The following is a 20,812-nucleotide window of genomic DNA, read 5'->3' on the forward strand; positions in this document are numbered from 1 at the left end:
CCCCACAGTTCTCCCCTACCAGGTCCATGTCATGTCATGGCATCAGAACTGCACTGAATCACATGCCTGAGAAACGCTAAGGATTGAAAAAGGAATCCCAGGCACAGTTGAAACTAGCTTATTCTCTCTGGTTTCACTGTCCGCATAAGTAAGACAGGAAAGCAGGGGTCCCCAGCCTCCAGGATCTAATTCCTGATGATCTGAGGTGGTGCTGATGGGATAATAGAAATAACGGGTACAGTAAATCTAATGCACTTGAATCATCTCGAAACCATAACCATCCCCCTCCCCCAGCCCCGGTGTCCATCCCTCTGGGGAAAAATTATTTTCCATGAAACTGATCCCCAGCGCCAAAAAGGGTGGGGACCACTGCAGCAAAGGATACTAAATAACAGATAACTGGCACTTGACCAGGTGAGTGGCATCTAGTGCCAGCGCTGAGAACTATTTAATAAACTGCATTTTGCTTCCTAAAATAGACTTCAGGTTTTATTTTTTGTTGTTGTTTTGTTTTTGGCTGTGCTGGGTCTTAGTTGCCCTGGAGCATGTGGGACCTTAGTCCCCTGAGCAGGCATTAAACCCAGGTCCCCTGAATTGGAAGGTGGATTGCTTACCACTGGACCACCAGGGAAGTCCTAAGACTTGAGCTTTTTAAATTGTAAATAACCTTAAGGCAAGGAGGTCCATAATCCCTTTTTGTCTCAGGTTTAGTGTCTAGCAGAGAGCTAAATCTTTAAGAATTAAGTTTATTTCATAATTACCTATAATCTAAGAAAGAAGATAGCCTTTATCTCAGTGCTTAAGGATCTGCAAGTTTTGCATCAGAGTAGTTGGACTGTGAAGAAAGCTGAGCGCCAAAGAATTGATGCTTTTGAACTGTGGTGTTGGGGAAGACTCTTGAGAGTCCCTTGGACTGCAAGGAGATCCAACCAGTCCATTCTGAAGGAGATCAGCCCTGGGATTTCTATGGAAGGAATGATGCTAAAGCTGAAACTCCAGTACTTTGGGCACCTCATGCGAAGAGTTGACTCATTGGAAAAGACTCTGATGCTGGGAGGGATTTGGGGCAGGAGGAGAAGGGGACGACAGAGGATGAGATGGCTTGATGGCATCACTGACTCGATGAACGTGAGTTTGAGTGAACTCCGGGAGTTGGTGATGGACAGGGAGGCCTGGCGTGCTGCGATTCCTGGGGTCGCAAAGAGTCGGACATGACTGAGCGACTGAACTGAACTGAAGTGAACTGATGCATACAAATGGGATAAATTAGGAATTTGAGAGTAACATAAACGCACTACTATATATATAATAGTTAAACATCAAAGACCTGTATAGCACAGGGCACTATACTCAATATTTTATAATAGCTTATATGAGAAAAGAATCTGAAAAAGAATATATATATATATATATATATATATATATATATATATACACACACACACACACATGGTTTCCTTGGTGGCTCAGCAGTAAAGCTGCCAATATAGAGACATGGGTTCAATCCCTAGGTTGGGAAGATCTTTTGGGAAAGGAAATGGCAACCCATTCCAGTATTCTTGCCTGGAAAATCCCATGGACGGAGAAGCCTGGTGGGCTACAGTCCATGAGGTCACAAAAGAGTCAGATACAACTTAGCAATTAAATATGAAACATACGTACATATATATATATATACACACACACATATATGTATTCTCTATATATGTATATATATATGTATCTATCTATCTATATCTGAGTCATATACACACACACATATATGTATTCTCTATATATGTATATATATATATGTATCTATCTATCTATCTATATCTGAGTCACTTTGCTATACACCTGAAACTTACACAACACAGTATATCAACTTCAATTAAAATTTTTTTTTTAAACCCAACACCAAACAAATGGGCATGCCAAACTCTAGAGCATTATACACAAAGCAATTAACGCAGGCTCTAAAACAAACCACCAAACGGCAACTGGACATCTGTGGCCTTTGGACTCACCTTGAACCTCGATGTAGATGGGGTCAGACACAATCTCTTCGCTGTTTATTTTCATCTTACAGATGTACGACCCATTGTCTGAACGCTGCACACTGGTTATGCTTGAGAGAGAAACACAAAGCCATAGTCATCAAGACGGTATGGTATTGGCACAAAGACAGAAATATAGATCAATGGAACAAAATAGAGAGCCCAGAGATAAATCCACGCACCTATGGACACCTTATCTTTGACAAAGGAGGCAAGAATATACAATGGAGAAAAGACAATCTCTTTAACAAGTGGTGCTGGGAAAACTGGTCAACCACTTGTAAAAGAATGAAACTATAACACTTTCTAACACCATACACAAAAATAAGCTCAAAATGGATTAAAGCTCTAAACATAAGACCAGAAACTATAAAACTCTTAGAGGAGAACATAGGTAAAACACTCTCTGACATAAATCACCGCAGGATCCTCTATGACCCACCTCCCAGAATATTGGAAATAAAAGCAAAAATAAACAAATGGGACCTAATTAAAATTAAAAGCTTCTGCACAACAAAGGAAACTATAAGTAAGGTGAAAAGACGGCCTTCAGAATGGGAGAAAATAATAGCAAATGAAGCAACTGACAACCAACCAATCTCAAAAATATACAGCAACTCCTACAGCTTAATTCCAGAAAAATAAAAGACCCAATCAAAAAACGGGCCAAAGAACTAAATAGACATTTCTCCAAAGAAGACATACAGATGGCTAACAAACACATGAAAAGATGCTCAACATCACTCATTAACAGAGAAATGCAAATCAAAACCACAATGAGGTACCATTTCACGCTGGTCAGAATGGCTGCGATCCAAAAGTCTACAGGCAATAAATGCTGGAGAGGATGTCGAGAAAAGGGAACCCTCTTACACTGTTGGTGGGAATGCAAACTAGTACAGCCACTATGGAGAACAGTGTGGAGATTCCTTAAAAAACTGGAAATAGAACTGCCATATGACCCAGTAATCCCACTGCTGGGCATACCCACTGAGGAAACCAGAATTGAAAGAGACAGGTGTACCCCAATGTTCATCGCAGCACTGTTTATAATAGCCAGGACGTGGAAGCAACCTAGATGTCCATCAGCAGATGAATAGATAAGAAAGCTATGGTACATATACACAATGGAGTATTACTCAGCCATTAAAAAGAATACATTTGAATCAGTTCTAATGAGGTGGATGAAACTGGAGCCTATTATACAGAGTGAAGTAGACCAGAAAGAAAAACACCAATACAGTATACTAACGCATATATATGGAATTGAGAAAGATGATAACGATAACCCAGTATGCGAGACAGCAAAAGAGACACAGATGTATAGAACAGTCTTTTGGACTCTGTGGGAGAGGGGGTGGGGGATGATTTGGGAGAATGGCATCGAAACATGTATAATATCATATAAGAAACGAATCGCCAGTCCAGGTTCAATGCAGGATACAGGATGCTTGGGGCTAGTGCACTGGGATGACCCAGAGGGATGGTACAGGGAGGGAGGTGGGAGGGGGGTTCAGGATGGGGAACACGTGTACACCCATGGTGGATTCATGGTGACGTATGGCAAAACCAATACAATATTGTAAAGTAATTAGCCTCCAATTAAAATAAATAAATTTAAATTTTAAAAAATGTTATAACTTAAGCAAAAAAAAAAAAGAGAAACACAAAGATATTTCATTGATGACCTTTGGAGTTTCTACTACAGGAATCAACATTCTTTAGCTTCTTTGTCTTTCACTGTGATGATTAACCTTGTATGTCAACATGGCTAGGTCGTGGCACCTCGATACTTGGTCAATCATTACTCTAGATGAAGATATTTTTCTGTGAAGGTATTTTTCAGATGTGATTCATATTCAGGTCAGTAGACTCAGAGTAAGGCAGATTATCCACTATTGCTTGAGTGGGTCTCATTTAGTCACTTAAATGTCTGATGAGCATAGACTGAGGTCCTCTGACGAACAAGGAATTCTGCCTCCAAACTGTCTTTGGAACTCAAGGCTGCAACATCAGCTCTCCCCTGGGTCTCCCACTGACACTCCACAGATTTCAGATTGGGCAGCACCCACAATTACCTGATGCTGGGACAGATTGAGGGCAAAAGGAGAAAAGGGTGGCAGAGGATGAGATGGTTGGATGGCATCACAAACTCAATGGCCATGAGTTTGAGCAAACTCTGGGAGATACTGAAGGACAGGGAAGACTGGCGTGCTGCAGTCCATGGGGTCACAGAGTCAGACGTGACTGAGCGACTGAGCAACAACAATTACATTAGGGGTTTCCCTAGTGGCTCAGTGGTGAAGACTCCACCTGCCAATGAAGGAGATGTGGGTCTGGTCCCTGGGTTGAGAAGACCCCCTAGAGGAGGAAATGTCGACCCACTCCAGTATTCTTGCCTGGGAAATCCCATGGACAGAGCAGCCCTGTGGGCTACAGTCTATGGGGTCACAGAGTCGGACACGACTTCAACAACAATGACAACAGCAGGGACATTAAATCTTTAAAATGACATCAATCTTTAAAATAATTTTTTTTTGCTCTCTTTCTTTTCACATGTGTATAGCCTATTGGTTCTGTTTTTCCTAAGAACCTTGCCTAACGCCTGTATGCTCACTCATCTGGATTTCTGTGGTAGGCTCTACACCAGGGTTCTCCACATCAGAGTACAACCTCTCAAGGCATTTTGCAAATTTGTGGGACTGTCCTGGATGGTCACATAACTAAGGGCCAACATGGCTTTCAGGGATCAGAGGCAACTTTTCCACAACCCAAAGGACCTTTAGAGATTGGAACCTAACCCCATCGAAAACACACAAAGTATTTTGCCTGGTGTTAATATCCATTTCATTGCCCAGGACCCTGAACATGGTAGGCTAGTATCTCCTCGTCCTGTTTTGAACTTGGCAGTGACTCGGTCATCGTCTGAAGGATGACTGACAGCATCTCTCTGTCTACAGTGGTCGTGTGCGTGGTACAAGTCGCTGTGGACTTTATTACCTCTCCTGGTGTGGCCACCCCAGTATTTACACATTCACGTTCATACTATTTAATTCTCAGTCACCTTCCTTTTGTTTTCCTCATATTACAGTGTAAACACGGTACATTATTAAATATCTGATATAAACAGGAGGCCTTGGCTCAAAAGGTTCAGAGTCCTGCTTGTCAATTTCTCAATATGTTTACAAACAGGGAGGAATACCACAGACATGACACCTGATCTTAGCTGGGGCAGGAAGGGATGAGAGAGTATGGAACACTCTGAAATACTCTCAGATGCTCCCAAAAGAGGACACCTTTATTAGTTCCACAGCACTGGTTTCTGCTCTGTGCATCAGACACAACCAAGAAGACTGTGATAGAGGAAAAAGGGAAAAAAAGAAAAACGTGGAGAGGTCCACTTGTCTTCCTAGCAGCTTGCTCCTCGATGCAACTTATTTGTGAAAGTGTTAGTCGCTCAGTCGTGTCTAACTCTTTACAATCCCACGGACTCTAGCCCACCAGGCTCCTCTCTGTCCACGGAATTCTCCAAGCAAGAATACTGGAGTGGGTTGCCATTCCCTTCTCCAGGGGAATCTTCCAAACCCAGGGACCGAACCCAAGTCTCCTGCAGGCAGATTCTTTACCGTCTGAGCCACCAGGAAAGCCACGCTTTAGGGAAGGGGCTTTACGTCAGAGTGCCTAGAGGTCACCAGAAGAACATGGAAAGAGACCTCACAGGACAAAGATCTCCAAATAAGGGGCTAGCGGACCCTGCCTGGGAATGTGTTGGGATGTCATGGTTTACCAGAAGGGGATGAAGGACGAGGAAGAGGAGCAGGCGTGCTGCTCACGCGGGTAACAACCAGGGGCTGGATAGTGCACAGAAGCTGCTTCTGGCAGATTCTGTACGCTGATCAGTCTATAGCCTTCTTTGTCATTTTAAGGAAAACCAAGGTCATGGCTACTGAAAACAGGAGCGTTTCCACTCATTTCACAAGTTCACCTTGAAAGAGGCATCGTTTTCTTGCAGGAAAACCTAGGGAGGAGCTGAACAGAGTGGACGATGAGACCCAACACTCAGTAAGCCAGGAACCAGAGGGGAAGTGACAGCTAGAGAGGAAGGCAGGCCACAGCTCCAGTGAGGCTGCACCCAGGCCAAGGGTGCACAGCCCACCAGGACCCGGGAAATCAGCAGGCGCAGATAACCATGGAGCGGCACGCACGGGCAGCAGGAATCGGACTGCACACAAAGTCTAGGTGTGTCTTCAACCAGCCAGCAAGAAAAATTCAGAGTAGGAGAAGAGTGGGAGAACACAAAACTCCATAAATATTTGGTCACTTTCTATTTTTTTTTTAAAGAAAGAAATACAAAAAAGAATCAATAAAGCTTTGCCTGAAAACAAACACTTGGTCTTTACTCTTTTGCTTTAGGCAGGGTTTAGCAGCATCTGGAAAATCCCATGGATGGAGGAGCCTGGAAGGCTGCAGTCCATGGGGTTGCTGAGGGTCAGACACGACTTAGCGACTTCACTTTTACTTTTCAATTTCATGCACTGGAGAAGGAAACGGCAACCTGCTCCACTGTCATTGCCTGGAGAATCCCAAGGACGGGGGAGCCTGGTGGGCTGCCATCTATGGGGTCACACAGAGTCGGACACGACTGAAGTGACTTAGCAGCAGCAGCAGCAGCAGCATCTGGTGAGAAGGACTATTTGTGTCTGCATTAATTACCAAGTCCAGATTCATCTTACCTATAGCACAGGAACGGTTTTTCACAAATAATTCTACTTTTAGTTTATAGACATCACATAAAGGCTCCCAGGATGAAGGCAGGGTGCAGCTGGGACTCGAGATGGGGAAGTGGTTCCCCGTCTCCTCCCTCTCCCCAGCAGAAACAGCAGGAAAGGCTCTGCTCGCAGAATAGCAATCTAGACATTTCGACGACTGAACAAGGAATTCCAGAAAGAACACAGAGAGGGGAGGGGGAGGATATGATTCAAGAAAATGCCCAGAACTGGAGATATGGATCTTTCCAAACCTGACCATTAGGCCGGGCAGCACAGCAAGAGAGAAAAGACCCACCAAGGGGCTTCACCAAGCCCCTTAGACATGTCACACATCTAAGATAAAGAGGAGACCCCCAAAAGCTTCCAGAGAAAGAAAAAGCAGGTAATTTATGAGTGAATCAGAACAGCATCATGCTTCTCAAGAACAACTCTCGGAGCAAAAAGATGACAGCAGGAAATTGTTTTCCTTTTAAATTCTGTATCTGGTCAAACTGTCTTTTGGTGAGAGTAGGAAAAATATGGCATTTTCAGATATTCAAGAGTCCAGAAAGCAAGTGGAGGGGGTGGGCTTCATGTAAAGTGAGGGAGTAAACCAGGAAGAGGGGAAGCTGGGCTGTGGGAGACAGGAGCTAGAAATCAGGAGGAATGAGGCTCCCAACAGCAAGAGCAAAGATGACTCAGCCAGACCCCAGGCCTGGAGGGCAATGTGTCTGGGCTGGAGAGAAAGGAACGGCTCCAGGTCTGGCACCTCCAAGGAAAAAACTCCAGTCCTGAGAATTGTGTCATTTTGAGAGCACATGCCTATTTTCCTTTCAAACGTGGAGGAGAATGAGCAATCAAAAATTAGAAAATTAAGTGAACTAACAGGCAAGCAAGGAAACTATTAAATTCAGGAAGATCAAAAAGCTCGAGAAGAAGGCCAATGTAATTACAGGTTGACGACATGATTCGGCTGAAAATAGCATTTCCACAGCCACAGACATTGTGAACCCTGGGTACTGATTTAACCATGGCCATGAGTAATACTCTATTAGATTAACACACCATGCTGGGGCCTGGCACGGGTATGCATGCACACCCCACACCCACACACACCCACACACACCCACACACACACACAGGACTCGTGGATTGAATATCTCTGGGAAGCTACCCAATCAGTGGGTCACCTCTGCTCCCTATTGGGAAAGCACTGGGGGCTGGAGTGGGAGAGACAGACTACTTTACCATGTGCAGGCACTTTTAAATAAAGGTTTAAGAATTCCAACAGATTTTGGTCAAACATCTGAACAGGGGAAGACCAAAGAAACCATAGACTCAGACCCGATGTCTAGACAGGAACCATCTGGGGAGAGCCAAGGTGAAGAAGGGGGAGTTGAAGGGGACCTGGCAGCTGCAAAAGCTATCCCCACCAGGATGCCCTCAGCTAACATAGCCCCAGAACATCCTACAAGGACACTCATCTCTCTGGCCTTCAGACCTGTTACAACTTGGCTGACCTGCTCACACATGGCTCGTGGTAGCGGTGGTAGTGTAGTTGATAAGCTATGTCAGACTCTTTTGTGATCCCATGGACTGTAGCCCGCCAGGCTCCTCTGTCCTTGGGATTTCCCGGGCAAGAATACTGGGGGTTGCCATGCCCTCCTCCAGCAGATCTTCCCAGATCAGGATCGAGCCCAGGACTCCTGCACTGGCAGGCAGATTCTTTACCATCTGAGTCACCTATACGTGGAGTGTATACAAATCTCTCCATCTCTCTGTGCTTCTGTTCCTTCTCAGAAATGGAGGGTCTAACACCCACCTCTACACCATGTATGGCATCTACGGGAAATCTGGAACTCAATAAATATTTGGTCACTTAAAAAAAAAGAAAGAAAGAAAGAAAGAAATACAAAAAGGGACCAATATTAGTTGACTCCTCTTGAATACCTAGAGTGGTTAAATTCACAGAGAAAAAATGTGGAATAGAGGTTGCTGAGGGCTGGAGGGGATGGGGAGTGGGGAGTTAGTGTTCATGGGTATCAAGTTTCAGTTTGAGATGATGAAAGAGTTCTGGAGATGGATGGTGGCGATAGTTGCATTGAAAATGTGAATGTACTCAAGGTCACTGACCTGGATATTCAAAAAGGGCTAAAATGGTGTTTTACTTTACGTATGCATGCGTGCCCAGTAGCTAAGTCATGCCTGACTCTTTGTGACCCCATGGAATGTAGCCCGCCTGGTTCCTCTCTGTCTATGGGATTTCCCAGGCAAGAATAAACTGGAGTGGGTTGCCATTTCCTCCTCTAGGGGATCGTCCCAATCCAGGGATCGAACCCATATTAGCAGGTGGATTATTTTTCCACTGAACCACCCGGGAAGCCCATGTTATATGTATGTTACAATAATCAAAAACAAACAAACAAACATTAAAAATGAAAGAAAAAACACTAAAAAGAAGAATACAAAAGCATTCTATTTAACCAGCCGTCATTGAAATGGTGCTGACAGGATTCCATGGATAAACCGAGTTCAGGAATCTGGTAAAAAATTTGACCTGAAAAGAAGTCTGAATTGAATATAAAGTGCCTGAAAGTCTCAGCAATCTGTGGCTAAAAATAGCTTTCCCAACTGATGGCTTGGTTGAGCAAATGATATTCTTACTTTCTAGATGTTTGGCTGATCTCTCATGTACGATTCCATCTTTGGGGTCACCAAAAGCAGCAGGATAAAGAGCAACCAGCGATGGCATCAGGCAGACCCAGCTGGGGCAGGGTAGGGCAAGGGTCTTGGTTCTCAGAGCCTGCAGGGGCCCACCAACACAAGTCTCTCAGGCACAAGGAGCACGCAGGAATCCAAACTACCCATTTACCATGTTTACCAGGAAAATGCACTAAGAAAGTAAAATCCGTCCAGCTTGAGCCACTGGAAAGGATGCCAGAATTTAAAGAGCATTGAGAACTCTTAGACTACAAAGAAAACAAATATCAAACACTCTCCCTTTGCCATAAATCACCCAGTAACTAAACCTGCAGGGCCTGTCAGTACACAGGAGCATCGGTTTTTGTTTTTGCTTGAGGGTGGGTCTCCTCAAGTCTTCTGATCTGAAGGCTGGTGCCTTCCTGGAAAATTTTACCTGATGAGTGTTTCAACCTAAGCCAGAGAGCTTTTTTACACCTTACACCAGACTTCAGAGTTAACTGTTGTTGTCTAGTCTCTAAATCGTGTCTGATTCTTTGTGACCCCAAGGACTATAGCCCACCAGGCTCCTTTGTCCATGGGGATTTCTCAGGCAAGAATACTGAAGTGGGTTGCCATTCCCTTCTCCAGGAAATATTTCTGATTCAGGGATCTAACCTGCATCTCCTGCATTGGCAGGCAGATTATCACTGTGCCAGCTTGGAAGCCCTTAGAAATAACTGCCCCAGGAATTATACTCTTCTTTAGAGACTTCATCAGGAGGTCTTGGCTACGCAGGGTTCCCAGGCTAGATGAATGGATACCCTATGCTTTGAGCTGATATCAGGTGTAGATGGGGTAGGATACTGGTTGGAGTATCAAGAGGGATGTCCAGCCTGGTGACAAGTCCTACAACGGAGGTCTAGCAACTGCTTTCGAGTGATGCACCATCCAGGATTAGGCATGGGGTGGGGGGCATGGGGCCAGGAGTAAGGAGGGGTGTTGGTGGAGATTTTCTGTATTAACCACCAAGCTATTGATTAGGAATACTCCAACCAGACACTGAGTGCTCCCTACACCCATTAATGCCAGATGACTCTTGACTCTGTCAATACTAATAGACGTCTGATCCCTGCTTATATGTAGCCATCTATCATTTGCACATTTGCTTAAATAAACGTGGTCCATGCAGTACTCTTGGTGGCATCACCAACAAAATTGCAAGCTAATGAATTCCTGGGAAAATGGCATCCGCTGAAAGCTTAGAACTACTTTTTAACTCTTCACTTGGCTGGGAACCAGAGTGGATTTCCTTGTGGCCCATGAGATGTGAGAAGAGAGGATGTGAGGAGAGGTGTGCAAATCAGGCTCCCTAGTTATGTTTACTCCCAGCTTACTATCTAGTTACCCTGGGCAAGTCATCCTAACTTATCAGGACCTCAGGGTCCTCATCTAAAAGACGTCAAATTAGGCTCTCCAACATCCTTCTATCTTGCAAAGAAATTATACAAATATTGATCATCTTGATGAAGTTACTTTAATTTACTTCATTGAATTACCCACAGCTACAGTGCCACCAGAACACCAATAAAGTGAATATGTCAGTGGTGGACTTGATGCTGCTCCAAATATTACTCAGTTCAGCTGAGTGTCCATCCTTTGTAAGACTTCTGATCACTAGATTTGCTCAGTTGGGAGGTCACATAAGATTTGCTTCCCTTCCGAATGACTTTATGAGAGTTCAACAAAATATGTGCAAAAGTATATATTTCTCTCTAAAGCTCTCAAAATTTCACCTAGTCACCTTCCAATATCTAAAGACTGAAGTTCAAAATAAGACTCAGCCGTTCTCCATAGTGGCTATACTAGTTTGCATTCCCACCAACAGTGTAAGAGGGTTCCCTTTTCTCCACACCCTCTCCAGCATTTATTGCTTGTAGACTTTTGGATTGCAGCCATTCTGACTAGTGTGAAATGGCACCTCATTGTGGTTTTGATTTGCATTTCTCTGATAATGAGTGATGTTGAGCATCTTTTCATGTGTTTGTTAGCCATCTAAATGTCTTCTTTGGAGAAATGTCTGTTTAGTTCTTTGGCCCACTTTTTGATTGGGTCTTTTATTTTTCTGGAATTGAGCTGCAGGAGTTGCTTGTATATTTTTGAGATTAATTCTTTGTTGCTTCGTTTGCTATTATTTTCTCCCATTCCGAAGGCTATCTTTTCACCTTGCTTATAGTTTCCTTTGTTGTGCAGAAGCTTTTAATTTTAATTAGGTCCCATTTGTTTATTTTTTATTTTATTTCCAATATTCTGGGAGGTAGATCATAGAGGATCCTGCTGTGGTTTATGTTGGAGAGTGTTTTGCCTATGTTTTCCTCTAGGAGTTTAACAGTTTCTGGTCTTACATTTAGATCTTTAAGATCCAGCAATCCCACTGCTGGGCATACACACTGAGGAAACCAGAATTGAAAGAGACACGTGTACCCTAATGTTCATTGCAGCACTGTTTATAATAGCCAGGACATGGAAGCAACCTAGATGTCCATCAGCAGATGAATGGATAAGAAAGCTGTGGTACATATACACAATGGAATATTACTCAGCCATTAAAAAGAATACATTTTAATCAGTTCTAATGAGGTGAATGAAACTGGAGCCTATTATACAGAGTGAAATAAGCCAGAAAGAAAAACACCAATACAGTATACTAACGCATATATATGGAATTTAGAAAGAAGGTAACGATAACCCTGTATGCAAGACAGCAAAAGAGACACAGATGTATTAAACAGTCTTTTGGATTCTGTGGGAGAGGGCGAGGGCAGGATGATATGGGAGAATGGTATTGTAACATGTATATTATCATATGTGAAATGAATCGCCAGTCCAGGTTCAATGCATGAGACAGGGTGCTCGGGGCTGGTGCACTGGGATGACCCAGAGGGATGGGATGGGGAGGGAGGTGGGAGGGGGGTTCAGGACGGGGAACACGTGTACACTCATGGCAGATTCAAGTCAATGTATGGCAAAACCAAAACAATATTGTAAAGTAAAATAAATTAATTAATTAAATTAAAAAAAAAAAAAAGGCTGCTTACTCTAGGTGTAAAAATTCTCCAAGTCTTTTGAATATCTCATGGCCCTTCAGAGCTTTCAGTCAGGTGGTCCAATTCCATCTCTATGGCAAGAAGGCCAAGAAAGACGTGGAGGCTCACTTCCGGTCTCATGGAAGCCAGTGGCAGGACCCCAACCTGGAACTCCCAGCCCAGACAGCAGGGCTGTGCTTTCCTTCTAAATGACCCTCAGTGGGACCAAGACTTTGGTCAGACTTTTGTTTTTATAAGCCTTTAAACCTTATTTATTATGAAATGGTGATTTTAGTTCTCCCATCAGAAGCTGTGTCTGTATAATGGAAAAACATCTGTGTTTTGTGGATGATTGAGAAAAAAATACAGTCAAGTCTCCCAAGGGGACTCAGTCACTAGCTGAGAATGGCAGCCCGGGAGACTGAGCCAGAGTTTAAATCGACCAATGAAACACATGCAAGTTGTTTTCTGTGCCTTGATGATGACCAATATAACTTAGAAAATGCAGGAAAAAAAGGGAGAGGGTAGGGAATCTTATCGAAGTGTTGACACACTAAACTCCAACTGGAGTCATCAGGTCTGTGGTAACTCAGAGGTGGTTTTCCTAAAAAGGAAACATACAGTGATTCACCCAAAGACATGACACAGCCTGGAAGTGGCCCAAACATCAGGCAGAGAAAGTAAAAACAACAGATTAAAGAGGCTCCACTCGGCGTGGAGGAGTCCCAGAGAGAAGGCTCTTGCATCATCGTCACCGGGCTCCGACCTCATCTTGAGCTTTTAGTGATGACGGTCCGCGTGCACCTGCTAAGCTGCTTCAGTCGTGTCTGATTCTTTGCAACCCCATGGACCATAGCCCGCTAGACTTCTCTGACTGTAGGATTCTCCAGGCAAAAATACCGGAGTGGGTTGCCATGCCCTCCTCCAGGGTATCGTCCCAACCCAGGGATCAAACCTGCATCCCTTACGTCCCTTGCACTGGCAGGTATATTCTTCACCACTGGTGCCACCTGGTAAGCCTGACTACAGTCCACCTAATTCTAAAACTGTATATGCCAGGAGGTCCTGATATAAACACAAACACCCTCCTGGCTAAGAGGAGACAGGAGGAGAGGGAGGGAATTCCCTGGAGGTCCAGTGGTTTAACTCCATGCTTCCACTGCAGAAATGCAGGGGACATGGGTTCGATCCCTGGTTGGGGAACTAACATCCCACATGTCACATGACTCAGGCAAAAAAGAGAGAGAGATAGAATGAAAAGGGATGGTGAGAAGAGGAGCCACTGTCTCACTGTCTCACTGTCTCCAGGACCTGGCGTGTAAGGATTCAGTCCTTGGGATGATGAGTTATTGGGTTACGTCCTAGCCTGGCTTATCCTTGTCTCTCCCTCAACTCACTCTGCCTGCCTGGGCCAATACAAAGTGGAATGTTGAGATGGAGAGCCAAGTGCCTGAAGGTCTGTCTCAGCTTCCCAGACTTCAGACTTTTGGCCTTCTTCCCACCCCAACACGAGGTCAACATCTGTACCAGTATCTATAGCCACAAGGGCTGCTGGGAGAGGAGGGAGGAAGAAGAGATGGAGCAAATGAAAGGGATGCAGGGCTGTACTGTTTGACAAGCTCCACACCCACCCAACAATTCTGATGTCTCCTCATGCCAGGCAAGGACACAGCTCTCACCCACTGGGAGAGCTCTGGAGTCCAGCAGGACTTGGGGGGTACTTGCAGGCCAGCTGGGAAGAGCGTCTGATCACCAAGAATTCCACTGGGGCCAAAATCCAATGAAAAGAGATCAACAATACAATCGGCTATTAATCTACACTCTGAATGGACTGGTGGGGCTGCTAACACAGAAAATAAACGGCTGTTTTGCTTACTGACAAGCCTTTTGCTTTTGACTCAGCAAAAGCATAACATTTTCAAAGAAAGGGAGACAACACTTACCTGAAGGAAGCGATGACTGCTGTAACTTCTTTATCTGGATAAAACTGAGTAATTGCATGATGGGCCCCCAGCAATTCCTTCCCATCTTTCCACCAAGAAATAGTTGCACTGTCCTGGTACATGTTAGGTATGCTGATGGAGCAATTAAACTTGACATCTTTGTGTTCAGAAAGTATTATATGGCCAACCGTGTGATTAAATGCAAGGGGTGGTAGGAGCTCGGACCTGGCGGAGGTGACCCTGGGAAAGGTGACATTTCCAGGGTCTGGTGTTCCAGGCTGGATGGGTGGAGACACAGTGGTGGGCTGGTAGCGACCAGTGTGAGCAAAGAAAAACGGCGTGTGGTCAGCCTGTAGGCTTTCTGGGAGAGAGCCAGAGAACGGCTGGTTGAGGCTGGTTCCTTCCTTCATCTCAGCAATAGCTGCAAAACAGAATATCGGATTTTTAGCCTTTTTTTTTTTTTTTAGGTATAATCCTTTCATTTTTTTCAACACATAAAAAACACATATGTGACAAACTTGGATCAAACTGAACATAAAAAAACTTCCTTTTTTCTTGAAAATACATAGTGGGTATTCTCCCCTGTCAACATGTTTCCTAACATGTATCTAATCTAATTGCTAATTCCACCATGTTAAATTTTTAAATTCGTTTTTAATTGGAGGATAATTGCTTTACAATATGGTGTTGGTTTCTGTCGTGCATCAGCATGAATCAGCCATAAGCATACACACAGCCTCTCTCCTGAACCTCCCTCCCACCCCCACCTCCCACCTCGCACTCCATCCCAGCCCTTTAGGTTGTCACAGAACATGGAGTTTGACCTCCCTGCTTCATACAGCAAATTCCCACCAGCTATCTATTTTACATATGATAATGTATATGTTTCCATGCTACTCTCTCTATTCATCCCACCCTCTTTTTTATTTAACGTTTTCACTTTTTGGCTGAGCCACACAGCATGTGGGATCTTTGTTCCCCAATTAGGGACTGAACCTGCGCCCTCTGCATTGGAAGGACAGGGTCTTAACCAGTGGACCGCCAGGGAGGTCCTGGATTTTTAGCCTTTTAAATAATGTAGTTTCCCAAGTAGGTTCCCAACTTTCTAGGCCAGCATGAGAGAGAACTGGACATCCTCAATATCCTCAGAAATCATGATCAGAGTTTATTTAACACACATGAATAGTGTGACTATTTTCTTTCACATTCTTATTCATTTGTAGACTTCCTTCTATAGAACACTTAAGAAATATAATCTTCACCATCAAAATTTTTAAAATTTGAGATATAATTGACATATATATATATATATTAGTTCCAGGTGTATGGCAGAATGATTCCATATTTGTATAGTTTGCAAAATGACTGCCAGGATAAGTCTAGTTAATATCCATTTTCACAAATGGAATTTTTTTTTCTTGTGATGAGAACTTTTAAGATCTACCATTAATAACTTTCAAATAGCCATTTGTGGGATTTTAGTTCCCTGATCGGGGATTGAACTTGGGACCTCAGCAATGACAGCACAGAGTCCTAACCGCTGGAACGCCAGGGAATTTCCTACGATACAGTATTACTAACTACAGCCAGCATGCTCAACATTACACCCCCAGGACTTAATTATTTTATAACTGGAAGTTTGTACCTTTGACCACCTTCACTCATTTTTGGAATTGCGACTCATTCCAAATCCCTCCTACTTAACTCATCAGCATGGTGGGCAGGTGATGGCGCCTGAGAGCGCCTCCCTTCTGCCCCGTCTGTCACCAGACTCAATGCAGCAGACTCGGCCAACAGTCTGGGAAAGGCTGCTGCTGGTCACAAAGGGGCACGTTTATAATTCTGGTGCCTCAGCACGACCCATTTCTAGGGATGGGGGAAAAAGTCATCGTGTGCTTATGTCACCAGCTATACAGTGACTTGGAGCTTCTAGCAAAATGTCTGCCTGCTGGAATAGACCTGGAAATATTCTGATTTCATCTGACCCACAAGAATTTCTAAAATTTCTGTTGTACTCTTAGTGTTAACGGCAGTTTTGGGAACATACATTCTGTACTATTAATAATTGTTATTTATTCAAACACATCAGGACTTCCCTGATGGTCCAGTGGTTAAGACTCAGCTCTTGCAATGCAGGGGACATGGATTCAATCCCTGGTTGGGAAACTAAGATCCTACATGCTGTGTGGCATGGCCAAAAATAAAAGGCACATTCCATGGGGGGAAAGAGCATTTTTAAAAAACCTTATCAACAAAAAAGCACATTAACCACAGGTAGTGAGACAGGCAGGGAGGAGAGACACAGGCTGGCATGTTGTGGGTGAGTGATGGGGGTACACAGAGGCACCTCGTCCTGCACAAGGGCTGTGCTTCCTGCCACTCTCAGGATATCACACCTCCCGGGCTCTCTGAGTGTGTGTGTGTGTGTGTGTGCGCACGCAGAGCGGGCAGATTAAGCAAATAACAACAAAAGACGCTCAGTTAAACTTGAACTTCAGATAAACAACAAGTAACTTTTAATGTAAGTATTCAGTTAAGTACTTATTTGGTGGATAGAGGTACAAGCAGATTTGGGGGTAGAAGGAGGAATCAGAATTTATTCCTCTGGCTTCCTCCCTGCAGGTCACTTTGGACCACATTCATCTCTCAGTGGAGGGCTGGACTTCCTGCCTCAGTGGACTTCCTGACAGAAGTCCTCTCCACCCAGGTCTCTCTCCCACCAGGGAGACTCTCATGGTTGCTGTACTTGGGAACTGCTTTCTGGGTGAACTCCAGGTTGAAGGACAAGAGGTTTCACTCTAAAAACAGGGAAAGCTTGTTGCTTGTTCTTGAGGCTGAGGTCTCAGGGGCTCTTGGAGTGCACGCGTCCTTTGCAGCCTCTGGGAGAGGGCTTTGTGGGTCAGCTGCTGGCTGGCCTGGAGCCCAGTCATCCAGACAGATGAGCGTGCTATGATGGGAGCTGTCCCTTATTCCAAGGAGTCGAGATCAGAGTGACTGTACCAAGAGGGGCCCCTGCCCCTCCTGTCACCCTCATGTCAGGCAAATTTTATGCACAGGGATGGTAGGAAGAGGTGAAGTCCATCTTCTCTGATGTTGGGGTCCCTTCTGCAGTTATGGATGCTCTGGCTATTTATCTGGTCTGTCTGCAGACCCTCCTCAAGAACACTCTTTTTCTACAGGCTTCAAAACACTTACAATTCACTTATGCCTCTTAGAGGCCAACTTACCTGCAGCATTTCCTATTTGTTGAGCTTGGGAGTCAGAGGTTTTGTCCAAATAACTTTTCTTTCTTTCTTTTTTTTTTTTGGCCACACCATATGGCATGCAGGATCTTACTTCCCCGACCAGGGATTAAACCCATGCCCCATGCAGTAGAAGCCTAGAGTCTTAACCACTGGACCACCAGGGAAGTCTCCAACTTTTTTGTTGTATGTTAAATATAGGGCAAAAAAAAGTAGACTGGGAGAAGCAGGTAATACTTCTTTTGGTTTGTTTCATTTCCTTAAAAAACACTGAATATTTCTAATTATAAAGGTAGCACAAGTCCGCTGTAAAAAATTCAAATATTTATGGGAGCACAGAAAGTATAAGATGGAAACCTATTTTATAATCCCAACCCTGCAAGATAACCTCTGATTACAGTTTAGGGTATAAGTTTCAGTTTTCTATGAGCTGAGCAGCTCACCGAACAAACTAATGGCAAAGCCACCCAGTCAGATGACATCACTGAAACTGGGGCACAGCCAAAACCTGTAATCACTATGGATGGTTTAAAAGATAACTAACCTCCAGAATTTGATTTGCCAGAAGCTGGTACAGTATGATTTAACTGCTAACATTATTTATACAGCACTTGCAGGTCTAAGATTAGCTATGACTGTCAAATGGGATACAGAAAGGCAAATGTCCCAAGAGAGGGGGAGCAGAGAGTCCCAGGAGTTAAAGGGAGGATGGCACACAGCTAACTGTGTGTGGGGGAAGGTCCCCCCAGTCCCCACCCCACTCTGTCTAGTTAACCTCCCACGTCAGCGGCTCAGAACTGCCACTTTTGTGTATCTGCTGTAATAGCTCCTCAATTCTTTCTCTGCTGCTGGACTGACTGAAAGCCCCACACTGCAGTCAGGTCCTAGGAGGCACTCAAACTATTACAGGTTTGTTGAATGAGTAAGTAAAGGAATGAATTAAAGGAGGAGTAGGGGAAGAGGGACAGGGTTTCAAGGGGCCAAGGTGGTGGAAAACTAGAGGGAAAGGAAGAGGCCCTAAGAGTTTGGGAATACCAATTTAGCTTCAGGGTGGCACTTCTGTGCTAGGAGAAAAAGAGATAAAGTGGAATTAGAGAACGTCCCTGGTGGCCCAGTGGTTAAGACTCCTCAGTCCCAATGCAAGGGGCCTGGATTCGATCCCTGGTCAGGGAACTAGATCGCACACGCCACAGCTAAGACCCAGAGCAGCCAACTAAATAAAAATTTTTAAAAAAATGGAATTAGGCTGAACGTGGAGAGCCCTGTATCCCAGCTGAGGCAGGAGGGATGCCTGGAAGATTTCTGAGCAGGGGAGGGAGATAAGAGTTGTGCTTGACCAGGACACAGGAGGGAGGAAGAGGAGCAAGAAGGAGAGGCCAGGAAGTGGGAAACCCAGAAGGAAGACATTAAGGCCTAACCACGGGAGCGGCTGGGAAGTAATAGAAAGGATGCATGAGACAGACAGAGCTGATCCTGGCAGCGCTCTCAGCATTACCATCATTCCAAAAGGAAAGGTCAGTTTCAGAGGCCAATTACTATATACAGAGCAGATAACCAACAAGGTTCTACTGTATAGCACAGGGAGCTATATTCAATAGAAAATGTTAGTCATTCAGTCATGTCCGACTCTTTGCGACCCCATGGACTGCAGCCTGCCTGGCTCCTCTGTTCATGGGATTCTCCAGGCGAGAACACTGGAGTGGGTTGCCATTTCCTTCTCCAGGGGATCTTCCCGACCCAGCGACTGAACTCATGTTTCCTGAATTCCAGGCAGATTCTTTACCATCTGAGACACCAGGGAAGCCCACATTCAATATCCTTTTGATAAACCATAATGCAAAAGAATATGAAAATAGACATATATATATATACATGATATATAATCACTGAATCAATGCAACTAACACAACAATGTAAATCAGCTATACTTCAATAAAATGAATTTTAAAATACACTAAAAAAAAAAAATGTCACAGGACTTCCCTGGCTGTCCAGTGGTTAACACGTCACCCTCAGGTGCAAAGGGCGCAGGTTCAAATCCTGGTCAGGGAGCCAAGACTCCACATGCCTCCCAGCCAAAAAACCAAAACAAAAAACAGAACCAATATTGTAGCAAATTTAGCACAGACTTTTTAACAAATGGTCCATGTCAAAAAAATCTTAAAAAAAAAAAGAGGTAAATTGGACACAAATATTGAGGAAGGACATAATCTCCGGACTCAGAATGGTTCTCAGAAGTGGCCATTTGGCAGGTTAATCCTGGCCGTGGTTTCAAGAGCAGGGCCCCCATTGGGAACATGGGGATGGTAATAATGGTGCCCCATAGGATCACCAACAGAAATAAAAGAGTCATTGCTATGTCTGGCTCATCATAAGCACTCAATAAACATTAGCTGTTAGTACTTAAATTATTTTCTCTTTTTATTGTGAATCCATAAAACCTGCCACGGCTCAATCCTTAAGAATCGCTGTTCACAGGGGTTGACACTGGGGGCTGAACAACCACACAGGCTCAGCGAGGTCCTCACTGCAGAGCTCTGGCAAGAGGTGTGTCTGGGGTGGGGTGTTACTATTCACACAGTCTTCAGTGTAAATGGGGCTTCACAGTATGTGCTATGCAGTGCATAGCCTCCCCAGACCTATGACCCATGAGGTGGCCTTGACTAAATGAAGATAGACAATGTGGAAAAAGGCACAGTGAGAACCGCTCCAAGGTTTTGGACCCCAGGGTCAAGGCAATGATCAATTAGAAATGACACTTGGGCTTTCCTGGTGGCTCAGGGATAAAGGATCTGCCTGCCAATGCAGGAGACTGGGGTTTGATCCCTGGTCCAGGAAGATCCTACATGCTGCACAACAACTAAGCCCTTGGGCCACAACGACTGAGTCTGTGCCCTAGAGCCTGGGAGCTGCAGCGACTGAAGTCCACGTGCCCTAGAGTCTGTGCTCAGTAAGGAGAGAAGCCACCACAATGAGAAGGCTGCACGTCACAACTCCAGAGTGGCTCCTGCTCACCACACCCGAAGAAAGGCCCATGCAGCCGTGAAGACCCAGCATCAACAAGTAAACAAAAATTAT

At 44.5% G+C, this 20,812-nt stretch overlaps 1 protein-coding gene across 2 annotated transcripts in view; it reads right to left on the reverse strand.

Annotated features, from left to right (window-relative positions):
- Nucleotides 1–20,812, reverse strand: part of MERTK (MER proto-oncogene, tyrosine kinase) — a 129,413-nt gene that overhangs the window by 74,676 nt on the left and 33,925 nt on the right. For both annotated transcript variants that reach the window (XM_006065944.4, XM_025260577.3), the window contains exons 2-3: nt 14,493–14,913; nt 2,007–2,107 (exon numbers count right to left, since the gene is read on the reverse strand). In XM_006065944.4, the coding sequence (XP_006066006.3) occupies nt 2,007–2,107; nt 14,493–14,913 (522 nt within the window). The remainder of the gene's footprint in view (nt 1–2,006; nt 2,108–14,492; nt 14,914–20,812) is intronic.

This window comes from Bubalus bubalis, chromosome 12 (assembly GCF_019923935.1).
Source record: "Bubalus bubalis isolate 160015118507 breed Murrah chromosome 12, NDDB_SH_1, whole genome shotgun sequence".
In the NCBI taxonomy this organism is placed as follows: Eukaryota; Metazoa; Chordata; class Mammalia; order Artiodactyla; family Bovidae; genus Bubalus; species Bubalus bubalis.